General features: G+C 39.8%; 1 protein-coding gene across 1 annotated transcript in view; it reads right to left on the bottom strand.

Annotated features, from left to right (window-relative positions):
• LOC139442108 (neuroendocrine convertase 2-like) overlaps positions 1-20604 on the bottom strand; it is a 55468-nt gene that overhangs the window by 7362 nt on the left and 27502 nt on the right. The window contains exons 2-9 of the mRNA XM_071222909.1: positions 16952-17056; positions 15129-15305; positions 9727-9835; positions 8788-8825; positions 5271-5347; positions 3761-3849; positions 2844-3019; positions 1061-1276 (exon numbers count right to left, since the gene is read on the bottom strand). Coding sequence (XP_071079010.1) covers positions 1061-1276; positions 2844-3019; positions 3761-3849; positions 5271-5347; positions 8788-8825; positions 9727-9835; positions 15129-15305; positions 16952-17056 — 987 coding nt within the window. The remainder of the gene's footprint in view (positions 1-1060; positions 1277-2843; positions 3020-3760; positions 3850-5270; positions 5348-8787; positions 8826-9726; positions 9836-15128; positions 15306-16951; positions 17057-20604) is intronic.

Here is a 20604-nt window from a genome sequence, read left to right as displayed (position 1 = left end):
CTCCTTTAGAGTGACATTACTCTACATGATAGACAGAATGAGTAAGTGGTAGTTTCAAAGACAATCGCTGGAGTTATTATGTGACAGTGGTATGCATAATAACTAATTATTTCTGGAATCGTTATTTCCCAAATGGGGCGACACGGCAAGAGGAATGGCGATGGGAGAAGTAATTGAACGGCAGCGACGCGCTGTGGGGGAGTATGATGTTAAAGAGAGAAACAGATCCTACAGTAATATCGGATGGCTTCATCACTGTTATCAGTGTGTGGTGGTTATTTTGAACCTATCTCGCCTCCAGAATACCAAAAGCAAAGGACAGAGAGGTAGGTGTCCTGAGATTTCCCTTTAACTCATAAACGGGAGTATAAATGTGATACTTTTTATTTACAATGTTTAAAAAGCATATCACTTCAACTAATCTCGTTTTTAGTTATTTTTGAGTTTTATTGCACTGACAATGAATCGCATTTGCAATCGAAATTTAAAATTAATTTTAAAAACCAACCAAAAGACAACAATAACATTTGCCAAACAATTTATGTTTTTCACACAAGTTGTTAAATCTCCGGTTATTTGTATTCACTATATGAGATTACGGCAGTCTCAAAGCGATTAAACAAGTTAAGGTGTGACTATACATTTTACTCCAATGTGCATTGTTGTGTACACAATATTAATTAGACGAATGATGTTTCTGTAAAACCATATAGTCCATATCACCGTAAATAACTGACATTAGTTCAATCAATCATATAATGATAATCTGTTGGCAACTCTTATCACATACACCTCCGCAGGTTATAAAGATTCGAATGTTACATATAGTTTACTGTAAATTCCGTTTCCAACATCCAACATTCCAACCAGCTCATAATATACGCCGGTAAGAATACGGATAAATCATTAAGTTTTATATGCCCATTTTCATCTCGCCAGACTTCAAAGCCTTGAGAATAGCTGGTTGATTACAGAACGGATAATAGTTTCTTCCACAGGGTGTTAATGACGCAGTTCAGACAAAAGTAATTCAAATGTAATTATATGAAATGCTACTCACCACTCCAGCATCTCGGGACGTTGCCTTGCCGTTGCTGAAGGTGGAGGCGAGAGTGGAGGAGCAGCTCTCGTCGTAGCCGGCAGTCTGGCCATCGTTGGTGGCGGAGTTGATGGATATGGTCCACATGCTGGCGGCGTATCCATCACAGTTGCAGTCGTCATTGGGACCGCCGTCACCAGAAGCCCAGACGTAGATGTTGCCTTTTCCCTCACGACCCTGTATGAGAGCATCATTATCACCATTACCGCCAACACCATCATCATCATCATCATCGTCATCGTCATCGTCGTCATTATAATAGTCGTTGTCGTCATCAGCTCCAACGTCATACTGAACGAAGTACCAAATGCATATCACGACGTTTCATCTTAAAAGTGTACATGAATCCAACGAGCATTAAGGATTTGTGCTGTCAGAAGTTCATGAAAGGGAAAAACCTCGGTTTCGAACCACGACGAGCAAATCACAGTAGCTAAGGGACGTAACAGTGCAATGTATTCGGTGATTTAGAGCTAACCTGGCACTCAGTAAGAAAATGTCGAAGGGTGAAGATATTTAAATAGCCTGTCTTTCTGTATTTATTTATTAATTATGTGATAACGATTCTAAGATCACATTCATATGCTTATACTGTGCTACAATATATTACATTCTAACCACAGCATATTTATCATATTCAGTGCTCACATTGTTCACTTCCAACAAGACCGTCTTAACCATAACCATATCACATACGTATAGATCACAACCGTACGTCAGGACCAACTGTAATGTGCTACCGAGATAGCGATTACTATTTTCGGGAAACTTTCAGATACGCGCCCTGGGACCGTTTCAATGTAACACATAAATAATTCATAACCACTTTCTACAAAGATTGCAGAAAGCTTTATAACCCAGTGCCAAGGCCGACTGGAGAATTCCATTTTACCCGAATATATTTTTGTAAACCCAATATCAACGTATTATCTTTGTTTGCCATATCAGGAATTCAATGGTTCACTTATCATATTGAAAGTATTACGGAGCTTAAACGACAAAATGTGAGATAAAATCGATAGGGAATGATACTATATAGTAAGCTGTGACTCATGCTCCACAAAAGACCTAACCCAACCCCCGGCAACCCCATCCCCAGCAGATATTACAGCGGAAATTCCTTTGGTAACAAATTCTATGTTTGGACAATATTGCTTAGAGGACCACAAGAACCTTTTCTTATTTCTTTTTAAAAGAAATCCTGTAAATATGTTTTTTTTCTTTCAGTGTTCATTTTATCATCTCTGTTGTTATATATTTTTCACTTAACCTGTTTTTTTTCGGAATAATAGCCATACAGTACCTAATGTGATTTGTTACTTGTAATAAACGACGATAAATAAAATATCTTGTATCGTGTAAATGGTTAGAGAAGTTCACATACATCTATGTGTAACTGATTCTAAGCTGATATACTTTGACGCAATACAGACATTGAAAACGACCTTTCGTGTACCTAAAATATGTTTCTATGGACAGTAGCAGCAGAGATTGGTATTGGTAAGAAACAAATAGTCCCTTGAGCGCCTATCTAGACATCAGCAGAATAAAAAAAAGTTTCTGACACCTGACGCCATACAGTCCTCAGATTGTCGTAGACTTGATACTTGATACGTCATATCAGCCTTTGACCATCCTTTGAGCACAATAGATCTATTTCTTCCCAGACAATACCTCTGGTTTTATGGTCGTGTGTGGGTTTTTCAAATGCCAAATGACTGTGCATGCCTGCGGCACTACTTACGTTATTGACGCCATTGACGATGGCCCTCATGGTGAGGTTCCTTGGGCCATCCACTGTCTTGCCGTCGTCTGTGGGTCCCCAGCTGGCGCTGTAGATGTCAATGAGGTTAGGCATATGGCCCATAGCGTTGGCCTCTATCAGGTCGGTCATAAAGGGCTGGTCCAGCATTCTCAGACCTAGTTAGAGAGATTTAAACAATAAGAACTGTGGTGAATGATGCCAAACAATTGCGAACAATGGACAATTGTTTACAATTGAACAATAATGAACAATAGTGAATAGCCGCGAACAATTGAGAAGAAAGTTGAATGATGGAGAGCAGCTGAATAAATAAAAAAACAATCATGAACAATGCCCAACAATGTGAACAATTATACACAGTTCTGACCAATACCTATATTGAACGCTAGTGAATACTTGCCGACAATCGTTATAATTGCTGTACAATTTGTATTTTTTTGTTTGAAGAGAATTAAGGGAATGCGAGACTTGCAAAGAGTGTACCCCGTGGATAATACTTTAGGTGAATTTGAGTCAGTGTGATTGCTAATATTATTTTTGCTCAAGTCACGTTTTACTACAAAACGAGTACATTTGCAACCATTGTGACGTAGGGCACATATAAAGGTGCTGTGGAATGGGCTTAAACGTCAGGTTCAAGGTTATTACACTTATGTTGCGACATGCACATCTATGTGTGTGGGTGTGTGGTTTGTGTTTGCGTGAGTGTATGTGTGTGCGTGTGTGCTATCTCTCTGATGTCATGCTGCAGTTTCTGGTGGATATCCCTCTCAGACACAGGTTGCTGACTCCGAGCCGAGCAGTCCTGGTACGTAATACCAGGTTACATGTGGTTAAGCTAAAGAACACATAGCAGTATAGTCGTTCTTAAGGTTTGATTTCTTGGTGAACATTACCTGCAACCTTTGACCCATAAGCCACGCCCACTCCGCAAACTCCGTTGTCCCTGGCGGCGGATACTTCGCCAGCACATCGAGTCCCGTGACTGCAACATGAACGACATCCTCGTCACTATGCAGTACTCTTACAACACACGAAGACGGTAGTCAAGTTTATTTTCAAACTGTCTATAATAATAATAATAATAATAATAATAGAGGGGGCAAAGGCCCTGAGCTGATGAGCCTAACCAACCAGACTGTGACAGGATCAACAAAACCCTCTTTGCTGCATTTTTAATTTTAATCTGTAAATAATAATAATAATAATAATGTATGTTCAAACGCATATACCAGCAAGCAATATAAGAAAGATTCAGAACTAAATAATCATTTAAGCGAAACATTCATATATGTTTTGTAAATTCGTCAAGAACTACATGCTTACTGGCACACGTGCCTCCCGTGATATTGTATACCGTTCGTTTAGCGTTGAAAATGATGGTAATCATTCCAGTCTTCAAACAGGCGCATACTTCGATTTTGTGCTTTTGAAATGTATTGCTATCATTTCGAAATGTTCTCCAAAAATGACTCATAGAAATCAGATACTAATTTCCATAGTACGCTGACAGCAATCACATTTACAAAAGAAAATAATACAGCTGGAATCTTCAAAGAAGATAGACTGTTATGTTTCTGTGGAACACAACAAGCCCTACCGAATACACTACCACAGTAATTACCCCAATGCTGAAACTATACTCCGAATGATTTGAAAGGTTTTATTGAAATGACATTAGGCCTTATCAAGGACAGCGTGTATTTATCTATATTGGTTCTGAAATCCAACATCCTTTAAAGGTGTAGGTGTCAGCGGATGTAGGTATTGTGAAATCAGTTTGATCTGTACTTCTTGTGTATATGAAATATTTCATGCGACAGTAATACCCTAACAACGTCATGGGTTTCTAAAATACCCACTCAGCATAAGGTATTGATATCGAATCTTTGCAGTACTGACTTTCTCATTAACTGTATATATCCTAGTGATTAAATTTACGTTCTTCTGTGCGTATTGGATGAGCCGTGAGGATACGATCACCTTTTCGCGAAAACCTGGTATTTGATAGTGAGTCATAAAAACGAACTTTTTACAACAGTCGCAATCGTACAATGGGTTCTGCTTTAAGCAGAGATTTCTTATGATTATGGAAAGGATTTTGTCGCTTTGTCTCCATTGGTATACCCCTCTGTTACAATATTAATACCATCGGGGCAATAAGTCCGTGAGTATATAGTAGCACCCAAGGCAAAGAAATAGTTCCATTTAAGATATTCATGGATGAAGACAGCTCCAAATGCCAAGGTAATCTGGGCTTGGCATCTGTATTAATTACCCGCCTGTCTGCACCATGGTAGTCGGTGATAACATCTTGATCTAAAGCTGTATGGATGTCTGTAAGGCTATATGTCATGTCAACGTTTAATGTATAAACCCCCCATCTATTAATATGTACGAACTCACCTGTTGAACCACGTATCTGTATAGCGTGGGTATGGGTATGGGTCGTTACTGCTAAAATCATAACTGGCTTCGGCGTTCTGAAGAAAAAGACATGATAAATAAGTTTCTGTATGTTGCTTAACGCCGTACTCAGCAGTATTCAAGCTTTATGACGACGGTCTGTAAATAATCTGGACCAGACAATCCAGTGATTGACATTGTGAGCAACGTTCCACGACGTCGGGGTACGTTTCCACGCAGTCGAACACGTCACAGAGCCCGACCAGCACATATTCGCCACTGACGACCAGCATAGATTTGCGTTTACCCCGAACCCCACGAGGGCGTTATAAAATATAGGAAAATATTATAATTATTTTGGCCAAAAGTGAACATACAACCTCCATAGGTATCCGGTGTGCACATATAAAGGGGACCCTGTTAGGTTGAACAACAGGCTTGAGTCTTTGGCCATTCGAAAGGAAAATAGATAATAATGGTATGGATTTTACTGAGGTCCTCCAGTTGATTTTCATTTTATGAAATTATTTGCCCATAATGGCTGACATTTGGAAGTCGTAGAATTTTAGTATTTTACTGTAGAAAACAATCAGGAAGAAAAAGAGTGGAGTGGAAGATAGATTAAAGAAAACGATGAGAAGAAAATACTAGTTACTTCGAGTAACACGACAACAATGTGGGTTTCATACAAAACAACGTGTGACACAGATGCGGAATAAAACAATGATGTGAATACTAGAAACTGTAGTCAAATAACTAGGTGGTGAACTGTACATGGATGACACGAAGACGCTGATCTTCAGACGAGGACATTATTGTGTTCAGGTTCAGGGAGACTCTTTGACTCCTTGGAACCATGTTAACTTATCTGTAGTCAATGACAACATGACATCGTTATAAACGTTACATCGAGATATAGGAGTTAACGCTGTTTTAACATTTCTGTAAGGTTGTCAGAGGACGTACAACTTAACGTGACATCCGTTTGACCATAGACACGGCATGTGACAACACGAACTGTTTCAAGCAGCTAAGTGGTACGTATGTATAGATATCCACAATTGCAAACTGTTGTTGCACCTGTTAGACCAGATAGTATTCCTTTTAACTTCCACAATATTTTTGCAGCAAAATTCGAACTTGTTTTTCAACTCCTGTTTTACACATAACGTTCCAGTTTACGCCTTACATGGTTACGTTTAATCTGATTCCTAGCCAAATTTCATTCATTAGCAGGTTTCAGAGTAACCCTCCTTGGTATTTTATTGGAACGTTCGGCAGATCATTCGTCAGACACGCTTCTGTCGGGAATAACGGATTTCGACTCATGTGGTTCAGCTGCATGCATGTGTTACATAAACAAATAGGATGTGAAAGCTTTTAACTCAAGGTTTCCACTGTAACTATTTCCATTGGTCTGCATTGTTGCACAATAATCACAGATAACTGTTATTGGTTCCTTGACATTCAGGTAACCTTTGAAATGTAAAACAAATCTCAAGAAAAAAACACCTACAGACCAACATTTGTCTTTGCGAAGCCAGCGCTAGTAACGTCAATTCCCTTTGTTCAGAGAGTCCTTTTCATCATAAATCAGCATATTGATCACGCCGTTTTTTTATTTCGTTTCGCTTCAGGAAACTGACATTTCGAACATCGAGAACAATACCCAATGTCTGTAAAGTGCAACAATAACGACCGATTGTAATTGCTACCAAGAAGACATTTATCGACAAAATGTGTAAAACGTTTTACGACAAGATGCTTAGAATTCTAATTCCTTTGAGTGATTTCATGCTGTTCGGCAGAATTGTGACTTTAGTGCACGAAGGACAATGGGACATTTTCTCATTTTCATGGTGTTAGAAACACGGACGTCAACATGGCGTTTAAGTGACAATGGTAGGCCTTGTTAGTAAGGGAAGAGAGAAGATGACTTCGGAGAAAGATGAAGCTAAATCGATTTGTCAGTTTGTAACTGATTACACATTCAATCAGGTGATCTATATAAATGGAGAGACTGATGCTGAACGTCTTAGTTGACACCAGATTCTGACAGGGTGGTGTCCTGCAATAAATATTATCCAAGCAATGAAAGGGTTAACGTTTAAAATCGATACTGGCTATCACCAACTGAGGCCATAATCAGTTGATGATACCACACATGCAATGAAAAAGTGTTTTCATTTTATCTTTTATCTTCGGAGTGGCTGAATCCATTAGAGTAAACCGTTTTAAAGATTGTATGAAAATAATAATCCTTTAAAGGCCATTCGTTTAGCATTTTATCGTTCTGTCACAATTCTGTCAAAACATTTGATTTTTTCCAACATGACAAGGTTAAAGGAAAACATCACTCCTTGATCCATTGGGCTTTTGTTTAGGTACAGTTATACGTCCATCAACAGAGGCTCAGGTCAATGTGTCAAAAATGAAAGCCATCTAAAGTTTACTATAAAAACAATATTTGAAATGCTGGACTAGATCCATGTTAACTTTGGGGGTACGACATTAAGGCAAGAAGTAGGCATCCCCATGGGCACCAGTTGTGCTCACCCTTCTTGCTGATCTGTTTCTTTATGCATATGAATCGGAATTTCTGCTCGGGTTGGCATATTCAAAACAAAGTAATTTAGCTAAGAAGTTCAACTTTAGCTTCAGGTCTATCGATCATCTGATATAGTTCACGATCCATCAAATAGCCAATTTCCTTATTTGCCTAGTTGATTTGCCTTCGCATGTGTTCGCAGGATACGTTCATCTTTCGCGAACACCTGGTATCATTGGTATTTGATAGTAATTCATAAAAAATGTTCATGATATATCGTTAATCGACTCTGCTTTCGGCAGGATTTCTTTTGCATATGGAAAGGGTTTCGTCACTTTTATTTACATTCAAAGTTTAAGAGGTTTTCATGCTGCATCCCGGACTCCATCTAAAGATCTGACAGATACTGACAAGTAGCTGTAAGTGAATGCTTGTAACGTCATAAATTGCAAAATTACACACCTCTTCGTCTGCCTCTGGGTAATCTTAGTTACATACCCCAGCATTATCTAATATTAGCCGATATTTATAACATAAGGGTAGAATATTAATATTAGTACTTTTCACATTCAGCAGCCCACATGATCCTGACTTTGACAAAACGCTTGAGATATTAGGTACCGGTACCTATTCATACGGCGCAAGTCTATAGACAATATCAATGAATAATGTTTAACATAAAATGTACTAGGCTAGAGTTAACATAAAAAGGTGTTCACTGTTTCAAAACAAATGTCCCCTTGATCGCGCACTATACGCGTCTGATTCACAACGCTGACGCGAAACGTTCGCACTCAAGTCGCGATCTGGAAGCTGTTGTTTAGAACTGGGTAGAGTTCTAGGAACGGGAGTGAACACGGCATAAACGAAACACACAACACGTGTTAGTTAGCACAACATAAAACATGAAAAATAAAATAAAAACAAAACATTTTCGTATCACTGTCGCTGCACAACAATTTGTCTTACGTAGTTGTGGCGCAGGTCAGGGTGAAGATAGTCGATACCTAAATAAACACAAGTAAACATGAAGTCATTCATCCAGCACTGTAAACACCTTAGCCACGTAATGGACATACAGTCAATAAATAGTCACTAACCACTTTTCATTCACCCTCATACGTATTTTATTCTATGATAATAGCATTATCTATTTTAATTTTCACACAATTGTAGGCGAGATCGAAGGACCGGTCTTGAATCTCGCTCATGATGTTGCCGATGTCTACGCTTACGCCTATTATAGAATGGCATTGGCAACACAATAAGCTATTATGCTCTTTCTCATTTGCAATAATTACTTCACTTTATGGGTTCAACGAGGGTGATGGCAATGTGATAGCAAAAATAGACAAACTAGTCTGAAAAATCATTCTAATGTCACAAACACAATTGTCTGCTGCATAGACGCATTTCCTGACAAGGTTGTTATTAGTATTTGTAAGTTCAGTCTTGAATCATAAATATTTATTGAGCCGAACAACTTTGGCTTCAACTACGGCATAATTATTTGCCCGTCATATGCAATTGTTAGCAACGGTTGACATCCATTCACTTATAGACGGTAGAACCAGCATTGTTATGTGTCCGTAAATGGTTGATGACACTTAAGAACATCATCATTCATACACACACACTCCAGAGACAGACACATACGCACGCACGCACGCACGCACGCACGCACGCACGCACGCACGCACGCAAGCAAGCACATCCATCAATCCAGCTGTGCTGCTGCAACCAACATCTATACTGGCATCCCAAAGAGAGAGTCATCGCAAACACAACTGTCTGTCACCCATTCATTGTTAAACCCTGAAAAAAATCTTTTAAATAATATTTTTGATTACGATTGTTTAAAACCCACCACCCATGCAGTTAATATAAGCTGCAACATTATGACCTTACCATCATCCATTATAGCGGTGGTGACGCCTGTGCCGGTGTATCCCATCTCCCATGCTTCCACTACGTTCAGGTCCAGGCCGGCAACTCCGCCGCTTTGTCCCGTGTTCCTCTGAAAGAACATACAGTCAGTGTTATAATCACCCGCATTAACACTGCCTTTAAAAATACACTACGATGTCTTAAGAAAAGAAATTGCAATTAAATTGTTTATATTTATGTAAGAATATGAAAGACCTTAACAACAAATTCATTTTAAATAGTGTCACGTCATTCCCAAAGAATTACAAATATTTTCCATTTGTATACAACGCCTAACGTCACATGCCATTAGGCCTACCACTCGTGATTGGAGGTAAGTACATTTTGATTAAAAGAAAATTCGGGTCGCGACATTGTCAAGCCTAAGTCGAGGATGAAACGCGATGTGTTTGCGACCTGTCCGCGATCGATTGTATATTCGTTTTGAAGAGTAATGCTACATATATATCATATGGTTACACTGCATCAAGGCAACATTACAGATGCCCTACAGAGATAACTAGGTCTTGGATGAACGCATCTGCTTCTCATTCGGCGAAGCTATTACATGAAGTCGAATAAGCCTCGGGTCGCCAACCAAAGCATGCTTTCACCACCAGCTTGACGGAGGATGCGAATCAAGTTTTTAAGTCTTTTACAATGAATCAACTCTGACATTTCAAATGCTTTCCACGAAATGAGTTTAGAGAATCAAAAACCCGTTTACGTGAACAAACCTTGGCAACCGAACTGAGTAGTAATTGTGTAATAATTTTCATGCTGTCAAATATTTGTTGAATAAAGGAAAAAGTCGTTTGTAAAAAATAGAACGCGTTACACTGCAAAGAGGCAAATGAACATTTGAATTGTAACGGCTAGTTGGATAGCGCTTCCCACACATTGTGAAATGTGGGTCTTGCGAAAACGACGGAGACATTTTATATTTCATTATCTTTATATTCTTAATATCCAATAGCGATTTCAATCTATCCACATGAGCATAGATAACAATAAGGAGATAAACATACTGTGTTTTCAATGTAGAGCTAGATTACCTGCACACATAACCGCGCTAAAATTTGCGGACCGAACGCGCATGCGCAGTGTGATGTTTCAAATGTTAAATTTAGCATGGGGTATATAACATGAGCAAGTCTTTGATCCAAGCTGATTTTCTCAGGTGATTTAGATAAGTACAAATATAGAGTAAGAACTCCATTTTGCGTCACGGGCTAGCTCATACTTCGATTTTCACTTGAACTCAAAACAATGAGCCTCTTTTACTCATTTAAGCCATACTTGTGTTTTTGTTTATGCAAAAGTCTTACCTAGCAGGTGTAAGGAAAAACAAAGAGGAGTATATGTTAGTCATTTTCGCAAATAAATTATGTTCATACAAGTATTCCACAAAGGGTCCCTTATCGTAGTTCCTCCTTTTAAACATGGTCAGATATTAATAACAGTAAGGACACCCTGCCATAAGGACCAATATGATCATGAGTGAATGAGGTGGGTTTGAACACCTTTGAACATTATTTAAGTTATCAGCGTTTCCGCTTGATGTTGGGGTGAACGAGTATGATTTTACGCCGCTTTTAGCAGTATTCCAGCAATATCACGGCGGGGGACCCCGGAAATGGGCTTCACGGATTCCCATGAGGGAAATCAAACCCGGGTCTTCGGCGTGACAAGCGACCGCTTTAACCACTTGGCTACCCCATCGCCTCCTTGATGTTGGGGGTGATGCATGTTTCAGACGTTTACCATTTTGGTGGTACCCACGAGCACAGGTTTGGTGCTGACCCAGAAACATATTCAGGGCGAATCTGGGCTTCGAACTTCTCATCCTAGGTTTCTGGCACGACCATGGTATGCAACTCTTCATTGCCAATTGCGGAGCCTCAAGTCTTGGCCATCAGTGGCAGCAGTAATTACATGCACATTTACATATGCCCAAAGAGTTATCGCTCTGGTTAATCCGGTTGATTATATTGCTAACTTACAGTGTCTGGATTAACGGGAGTCTTTTGTATTAGTCTGAAAACTGTTGTTCATGGCCTTACGTTAGCACATCACTGACAAGTCACAGCAAATTGACTATTTTGTTCCAAAGATTATTCTCTAAACTTGAGGAACAGAAATCGAAATTTCTCTTAGCTGATGTTTATTTTTCAAAACCCGTTAGAACAACATCGTGTTGAAAATATCAGTTTGGATGTTACGCTGCATTAAGTTTTTGGGGCTATGCTAAATAATCACATGTGCCGTTTACTGTTTCGGCTTGATCTTGACTTGATTCAGTGGTTGTTATTGTTCGAGTTGGTGAGTGTTTTTCAGACGCCACTTTGAACAGTGTTTCAGTTACATCGCAGCATGTATGCTTGATAGTGCTTGCAAAGAATAAATCAGGGGAAACCGGGATTCAAACTAACGATCACAGATGCGCATTGACATGCAGCACCCTAGACGACTGGGCCACTCATGACCCCTGTTATCGTTCGACGCCTGTATATTTCATCATATGAAGCCTAAGTACAATAACACTCTGTTAATACAGACGATTTCACTGTAACAGATATCCGGATTAAAAGGGTTCCGATGTAGTGAGGCTTCAGTTGATAAAATATCCAGGGGAACAATTTCAATAACGAATATATGTAGACGTTCTGACATTAATGCCCCGGAAAGAAAGGTTTCCAGACTAACAGTGGTCCGGATTAACGAACTGTTACTTCACGCATCTTTTGCAGACCTCTGTTGTAGATCCGTAAACATCATATTTTGATTTAAGCTTAATGTCGTAATGATGTAATAACTTTGTACGAGATTTAAACAGATAGTAAGTTTAATTTCCAGATTGAATTCCTATTGCAACACTGGCATAACAAATAAAACCGTTGCCAAGTAACCTGCTTGCAAACAAATTACATAAAATAGATTGGGAAAATATCGACCGATACTTCAGCATATTACCATATTCCAAAGAGTCTAAGGGAAGTACGCATATTGATTAGACTCATTTATCGTTTTCGCTGCCAAACAGCTAAAATAACAAATACTTGTTAGTGAACAATGCTGCCGGAATGGTGCCCGGAAACTAAGTTCTGCTGTTGTGAAGTAGTAGGTGAGGTGAAAAGGGGTCAACGTCGTGTTCAGGATTACTTCACTCCTAGAGCGACGTGCATGCACGTGTGTGTGTGGTTGCTTGTACTTGTCTGGACTTAAAGCGGTAGCCCACTGAGATACCATGCTGCAGTTTATCATGGGTATCCCACTCAGACACATCACACGGATTCCGAGCCGGCCAGTCCTTGTTTTACCCCTTACTGGCGAACGTCGGGCAGAGTAACAACAAGTACCATCTTTTAACGTCTTTTGGCCAGGGTCATGGGGTTCACCCATCGACCTTCCTCTCTCCGGGCAGACACTCTATTCACTAGACCAAGGAGGCGGTGGTTGAATTAGAGGAACAGATCAGAACATTACAGAACTTTACTCTCTGAGCTGTTCCTGCTCAACTATCTCACTGAGTGCATTTGTTTACGCAACAGACAGCTTCACCACACCCGCAGGCTAGTGGTTGATAGCAAAAGCATTGATTTTGCCATCTGGGTACAAATCAACCAAATGACATGTGACCGTCTGATTCCCTTTTCTTTTGGCAGTTAGAACTTGGAACTATGCTTCCCTGGGAAGGAATGTTGTTAATACGTGTGCAATGCTTATCACCATGACGCCTTGGAGGTCGCATGGTCCCTTATAAATCATACACCTGCATATACACCCGTAAAGGCCGGGGGTGGAATAGGTCTTCAGCAAACCATGCTTGCCGTAAAAGGCAAGAGGCGACTGACGGGATCGGGTGGTCAGACTCGCTGACGTGGTTGATGCAGTGCATTGTATCCCAAGTACGTTGATCGATGCTCATGTTATCAATCACTGGATTGTCTAGTCCAGACTCGATTATTTACAGATCGCCGTCTGTAGCTTGAATTTTGCTGAGTGCAGCGTTAAACAACAAACCTGCTTATACATTGTAGATTAATGTATTGAAACAATATGTATTCACTTACCCCGTTGTGTCCATGGTAACTATCATATCCCTTTGTGTTTGACGCCTGTACGCCCCAGCACTCAGGTAATAAGCCCTGATACGTGTAGGAGTCATGTGAACGACACTATACTGCTACATTGTAACCATAGCCAGATGAGGCCGATACTTTTGAAATGGTCATAGCTATTGACATGCTGCCATACCAAATATAAGGAAAGAGGGTTGTCTTTAGTGCCAATTGAAACTTGTCATGTCTCAAGTGAATCCCCTGGTTACCAAGCAACCATTACAGAATCGACAGCAAGACGAATAAATGGTTTCCGAAGTTTTGGTATCCTGTCAGTCGTCAGCTGTTTCGCTCTTTAAGAGCAAAGCTGAGTACTTCCGATTGAGCAGATTAAATACCTTGTTATCTGAGCAATCCTGGAACTTGCTGCCTCTTTCTTGCAATTAATTGCATCTTCACACGATCTCAAAGAAAGTTGAAGAATGGATTCGAACACAAAACCTTGAAAAGTGGATTTGTTAGTGGGCCACTTATTAGTCACATGTCCTACTTTCATTGCGTGCATGAATTCAACTATCTCGCAGATACAGCATCAGCGATCTGATTGATCAATAAAGAATGTAGTTTCTTATTTTTTTTATAATACGATGCTGTTTGATGAGGTAGTACATTTTGTAAATCAAATAAATATCTGTATATATTTTTTGTCAATGGGGACAGCTTAACAACTGCATTTTTCGATTTATTCACAATGATTTATTAGTACGACAATATCATAATGAATAACATATTCATTCATGTTTTCTCACGTAAAATATTGTAAAGAATAATGAGTCTCTTGTGATGCGTTTAGACTGGTATCATAGTATTAAGTGAATATTACAGGTGATCGTCTTCTGTTTAGATACAATACCCAAAGGGTATCCCAGAGTTGAATGTACCAACGCGGTGCGTGTTTGCGAGTATTTTGTTAAACGCCGCATTCAGCAATGTTTCAGCTCTATGACGGTTGTGTGTAAATCTGGATCAGACAATCCAGGGACTGTCAGCATGAACATCAATCCACGCCAATGGGATGTATTAAAATGCTATCAACCGAGAATCTGGTGGTTCGAACGGTGACTTTGTTTGATTGTGAACAAGTGGTGTCGATCGTACATTGTAGCTCATGGAGTACCACTGGTGTTAGACCGAAGTTGATTAATTTTTAGAGACGGATATGATGTAGGATGAATGCTTTTCCAACGTAAAACAACATTTATTCACACACTCACTTATATGCACTGATTAATAACTCACAAGTATGAACAAAACGAAACTTACCAAATACCATTCTTTGTCAAAATCTGGATCTGTGGGTAACTTTGGCTCTTTCCTTTCAAAAGCTGGGTAATTTACTATTTTGGGCTTTTGTAGCCTAAAATCCGTTAGTATAGCATCCAAAGGTTTGTAACCCCTTTTCTGACGTAAATATCCGGTGAGTTGAACGGCGCTTTTTACCTAGGAAAGGAAGGAAAAGCAAAATATAAAAGCACGTGGTTTAAACGGTTTAATATTGATACATACACCTTTTGCTTACCATTTTCCGCACACCGTGTGTCATCACTGATTTTCAGTGATCCATTCAACAAATTTTCACCTTCGCTTTGTCTTATTTTCGTCAAATGGAATCTGTTTGGGCGGATAATCGGGACTGGTTATTCTCTGTCCTTGACGTTGTCTATTATACATATATCATGAGTAACAAATAGCATCAGACACCTTCTTATATCAAAACAATTTCAAAATTAATGAACACATCTACAAAGTACAGTATACAACGCAATTGAGCCTGACAGATAAGAACAGTATTGCTTTGTTCTATTCCACAGAGTAATCACGAAATATTTGTCAGACTCAACAAGCATATGGAAAAAGATAATAGTCTTTCAAGAAAATCTCATAGCAACATGGGAAGTGTGAGTGGAAAGAACATGGAATGAGTGTGTGGAAAGAGTAAGTGGAAAGAACATGGAACCAGTGTGTGGAAAGAGTAAGTGGAAAGAACATGGAATGAGTGTGTGGAAAGAGTAAGTGGAAAGAACATGGAACCAGTGTGTGGAAAGAGTAAGTGGAAAGAACATGGAACCAGTGTGTGGAAAGAGTAAGTGGAAATAACAAGGAACGAGTGTGGAAAGAGTAAGTGGAAAGAACAAGGAACGAGTGTGTGGAAAGAGTAAGTGGAAAGAACATGGAACCACTTGTGTGGAAAGAGTAAGTGGAAAGAACAAGGAACGAGTGTGTGGAAAGAGTAAGTGGAAAGAACAAGGAACGAGTGTGGAAAGAGTAAGTGGAAAGAACAAGGAACGAGTGTGTGGAAAGAGTAAGTGGAAAGAACAAGGAACGAGTGTGTGGAAAGAGTAAGTGGAAAGAACAAGGAACGAGTGTGTGGAAAGAGTAAGTGGAAAGAACAAGGAACCAGTGTTGAAAGAGAAAGTGGAAAGAACATGGAACCACTTGTGTGGAAAGAGTAAGTGGAAAGGATATGAACCAGTGTGTGGAAAGAGTAAGTGGAAAGGACATGAACCAGTGTGTGGAAGGTGTAAGTGGAAAGAACAAGGAACGAGTGTGTGGAAAGAGTAAGTGGAAAGAACAAGGAACCAGTGTTGAAAGAGTAAGTGGAAAGAACATGGAACCACTTGTGTGGAAAGAGTAAGTGGAAAGGATATGAACCAGTGTGTGGAAAGAGTAAGTGGAAAGGACATGAACCAGTGTGTGGAAGGAGTAAGTGGAAAGAACAAGGAACCAGTGTGTGGAAGGTGTAAGTGGAAAGAACAAGGAACGAGTGTGTGGAAAGAGTAAGTGGAAAGAACAAGGAACGAGTGTGTGGAAAGAGTAAGTGGAAAGAACAAGGAACCAGTGTGTGGAAAGAGTAAGTGGAAAGAACATGGAACCACTTGTGTGGAAAGAGTAAGTGGAAAGAACATGGAACCAGTGTGTGGAAAGAGTAACTGTTGTCAAGAAATTTCTCGCGAAGATTCTTAAATTAGTACGTTCCTTTGGAAGTCACTTATTTCCATGAATGGAAAATTTAGAAATAAATAGAATTTATTAGAGTTTAGACGATGTAGGACCTAACATGAAATCCACCTGGCAGTTTTACTTACATTGGGATGGGCCTTTAAAAGTCTAGTATGTGGTACGCTTCTCCTTGATCTGGCATGGTGCACGCCCTTGTTGATGAGATGGAACTGTGTTTGTGAGTTGAGAACCTGCAACAACAAAATCGTTTGTGAAATCCTTTTTACTGAACACTCAATACTTACTTGATATAACTGACACTTCTGAACATTTACATATCTGAGATACTAATTTTCCCTAAAGGAACATGTCAATTCTTTAAATGTTAAACATTTTGTGAAAACAGTAAATACTGGAAAAACTAGTTGCATGTTTTATTAACTATGCCACCAATAACATGATTCGCGTACATCACTTTTTCTCCGAGCAGCGGTACCCACCAGACCACTAGGCTGCGTACGGAGAAAGGCCAGTTTGTATCTCTATATAGCCACGGGGTTACAGAAAGACCTGTCTGAGGAGGTTTCACTTTACATATGTAACAGATTACAGAGTTCAACAAACGCGATACCTTCGATATGTGCTATACTCGTCGATCACCGTAACACTACCGAATTAACAACTTGCGCAAAATTGACAAATAATTGGCAATGACCTTCGATCAATTCTTCTCAACTTTTCAATATGTTCTCAGTGTGGCAACCTTGAAGGAAAGGAATGATATTTCCTTGCAAATAAGGCTTTGTGCCACAACTAGTCAGCAGTAAGGATATTACTTGGAGGGGCCCACTCGATTAAGTGTGGGTGTGGATGTGGGTGTGGGCGTGGGTGTGGGTGTGGGTGCGGATGCGGATGCGGGTGTGGGGTTGTGTTATCTGACACTGAGAAATGGCACAAGTACATTTACTCTCATATAATACAAAATTGTAAATAAGCTAAATCAAAAATGCATTGTCTGTCGTAATGAATGTTGTTAGAAAGCATTTGAATAATTGCTTTTTATTCTTTCTTGACGTTTTACTTTAAATGAGTTAAACCTGTTAAACCTAAATGATGAATAATTATGAATAAGCAGAAACATGCACAGAAAAGAATAAATTGTGTGTCACTCACAATTAACACTAAGAATGAATTTTTTTGCGCTTTCCTGACATTTCAATATAAATGAATACAATTCAATTTCTGAGTTTTATTAAACATGTTGGTGAAAAACATCTCTTGAAAGTCCCAACACTTAGTCCCGTCACTAAGCTCTCCTTACAAAGAATAAGAGCAAACATGTCATGAATAAATTTTTTTCTAATCAGCAGAACAACCAGAAGTTCGGCAATCACCACAACATCCTCCGCTTTGCCCTTTGTGATGGCATTTACATGACCACAGTGTTATATAGTGGGTGAGAAATGCCTTATGCTGAGGGATGGTGAGTTTCAAGTCCCAGAGGCGGTGGCCTGGTAGCCCCAGTGACGGTGCAGCTGTAACAGCTCAAGTGATTACTGTCAGGAACACACCGTCTCTAGAAGATTGAAACTGCCATTGGTTGGCTTTGATGTGGGTTTGAAGACCCAGGCTGCCTGATGAAGACTGACGTCAATTAGACTCATTCCAGAGATGTGTCTTGTTTTTATACTGATGGAAGATTGAAGCAAGATTTAAGTGGGTTTGAATGAATACCGATGACGCTGCTATTTGAAAATTACATGATGTTTTGTGTATTTTAATTTGTGTAATAAATAAAACGTAAAATGACAGATGTAAGTGCGTAAGGTTGCGGAGATGATAAGCTAGCAAATATGTCGTAGTTGCCAATCAAAACCATTGTATGGATGATTAAATATGCCATTCGATATTCATTGCGATTACAAATAAAACAAAATCAAGAGTTAATGCGTAAAGCACATGTGAGTGAGTGAGTTGGGTTTAACGCCGCTTTAAGCAGTATTCCAGTTATGTCACGGCGTGTCAGCTTAATGTGGGAGGAAAGACCGAAGTGATGCAGGTCTCAGACGTTTACCACTTCGGCGAAACCATCGAGCACGGGTATGGTGCTGACAAACCTAGAAAATTAATCGGGGCGAACCGGGATTCGAACCAACAATCATAGGTTTCTGGGGTGCCCAAGGGACGCAACTCTGCACAGCGAGTCGCGGCGCCTTAGACGACTGGGCCACCAGTGCCTCCGTTCGGCACATTGAATGGAAAGCCATAAAATGTTCATCAGTTTTTAAAATCCTAAACATTTCTTATATTTATAAACATAAGATGAGGTGATTATTTTCATTTTCACCGGTCAACATTCAGCTTGGTTTTATTGAAGCTTAACACACATAATCTATTATGTTCAACAACATTTACCATCACCTTGTCTCAAGTACTAAAACGTACAGGTTATTGTGTATCGTAGCACTCAGAAATATTGCGGCTGCATAACGGCAGCCTGTCGGGACCAGACAAACCAGTGATTGGTATTATGAATAACGTCCAAAGCCGTTGAAGTACGATGAACGCTATCAACAAGTCTGTCCAAACTATCCATAACGTCACGTTTCAAGACTTTCATAATATGCAGAGAGCCTATGTTATTGCCTTTATATCGGCATGACTAGACGATCGTTGCATTGAATATATCAGATATGGTAACGCTAAAAGCATATTTCATGAACAATGAGTGAGTGGATGTTGGTTTAAACGCCGCTTTGAACAACTTTGTATAATATTAAGGTATTTCGTAGACGTCCAACGCTTTGGTGAAAACACCTGCACATATATGTACTGACAAACTATTCCTAATCAGGGTAAATCTTGCATTCGAACCAACGACCATACTGGCAAGACAACGTGACGCACAGCCAATCGCGGTGCCCGAGGCCACTGGGACTTGTCGTGACACCTAATTTATTAGGAAATCCGCACAAGATTGACATTAAGAAAATAAGCGTACCTTCTATCAAGATGCCATTTACACAGTTATGAAGTCTGAGTCTTTATGTAAGATCCCATTGACATTTCTGAAACTGCTTTATTGAATTAGTAACATCTAATCTTGAACAAGGGCGGTCTGAAGCATCAACTCTGTCAGCAAAAGCCATGCATGAACGTAAGCAGATAACATCAGTGACCTTTCACAACCTACTATCCTCCAGAACAGAATTTCTTTCCTCAGATTTAATTAGTGAGACCAATTGGGACCTTCAAGGCGTCAATATCTGAAATATTGCCAACACCCGTGTTCACTCAGGAAGTAGGATTATGTCGGCGGGAGACACGGAATAGTTTTATAGTCAGCGCTTGAAAAGATACATGTTACGCCCGGACCCTTGGTCAGTAATGATGGACTGAATCAGAATACTTATGGATACACACATAAATGGTTGGCGGTGTGGTTGGGGGTGTGGGCGTGCCGGTTTGATAGTACTAGCCCACTGAGATATCACTGCGCAGTTTTAACATTGATACCCAACCTAGACACAGGAGTCGAACAGTCCTTATTTAACCTCTTTCATGCCTAGCGCCAGGCAGGGTAGCAACTACCTCTAAAAATGGCGACAAAATGGCGTGAGGTGAGGTGAAATGGGGTTTAACGACGCGTCCGAGATTATTGTACTTATATAGCGACGTCGACAAAATGACAATAATCATGGATCATTGGATCTTGTTGAGACTTCACGTATAAAACCCGAGTCAGATATAATTACCATGGAGACGGAATGAAATTCTTATGGACCTCATGGTGTTATGG

This window comes from Haliotis cracherodii, unplaced genomic scaffold (genome assembly GCF_022045235.1).
Source record: "Haliotis cracherodii isolate W230 unplaced genomic scaffold, xgHalCrac1.p SCAF_5, whole genome shotgun sequence".
NCBI classification, from domain to species: Eukaryota; Metazoa; Mollusca; class Gastropoda; order Lepetellida; family Haliotidae; genus Haliotis; species Haliotis cracherodii.
The sequence above is the reverse complement of the archived record's forward strand: the minus strand, read 5'-3'. Positions and strand labels throughout refer to the sequence as shown.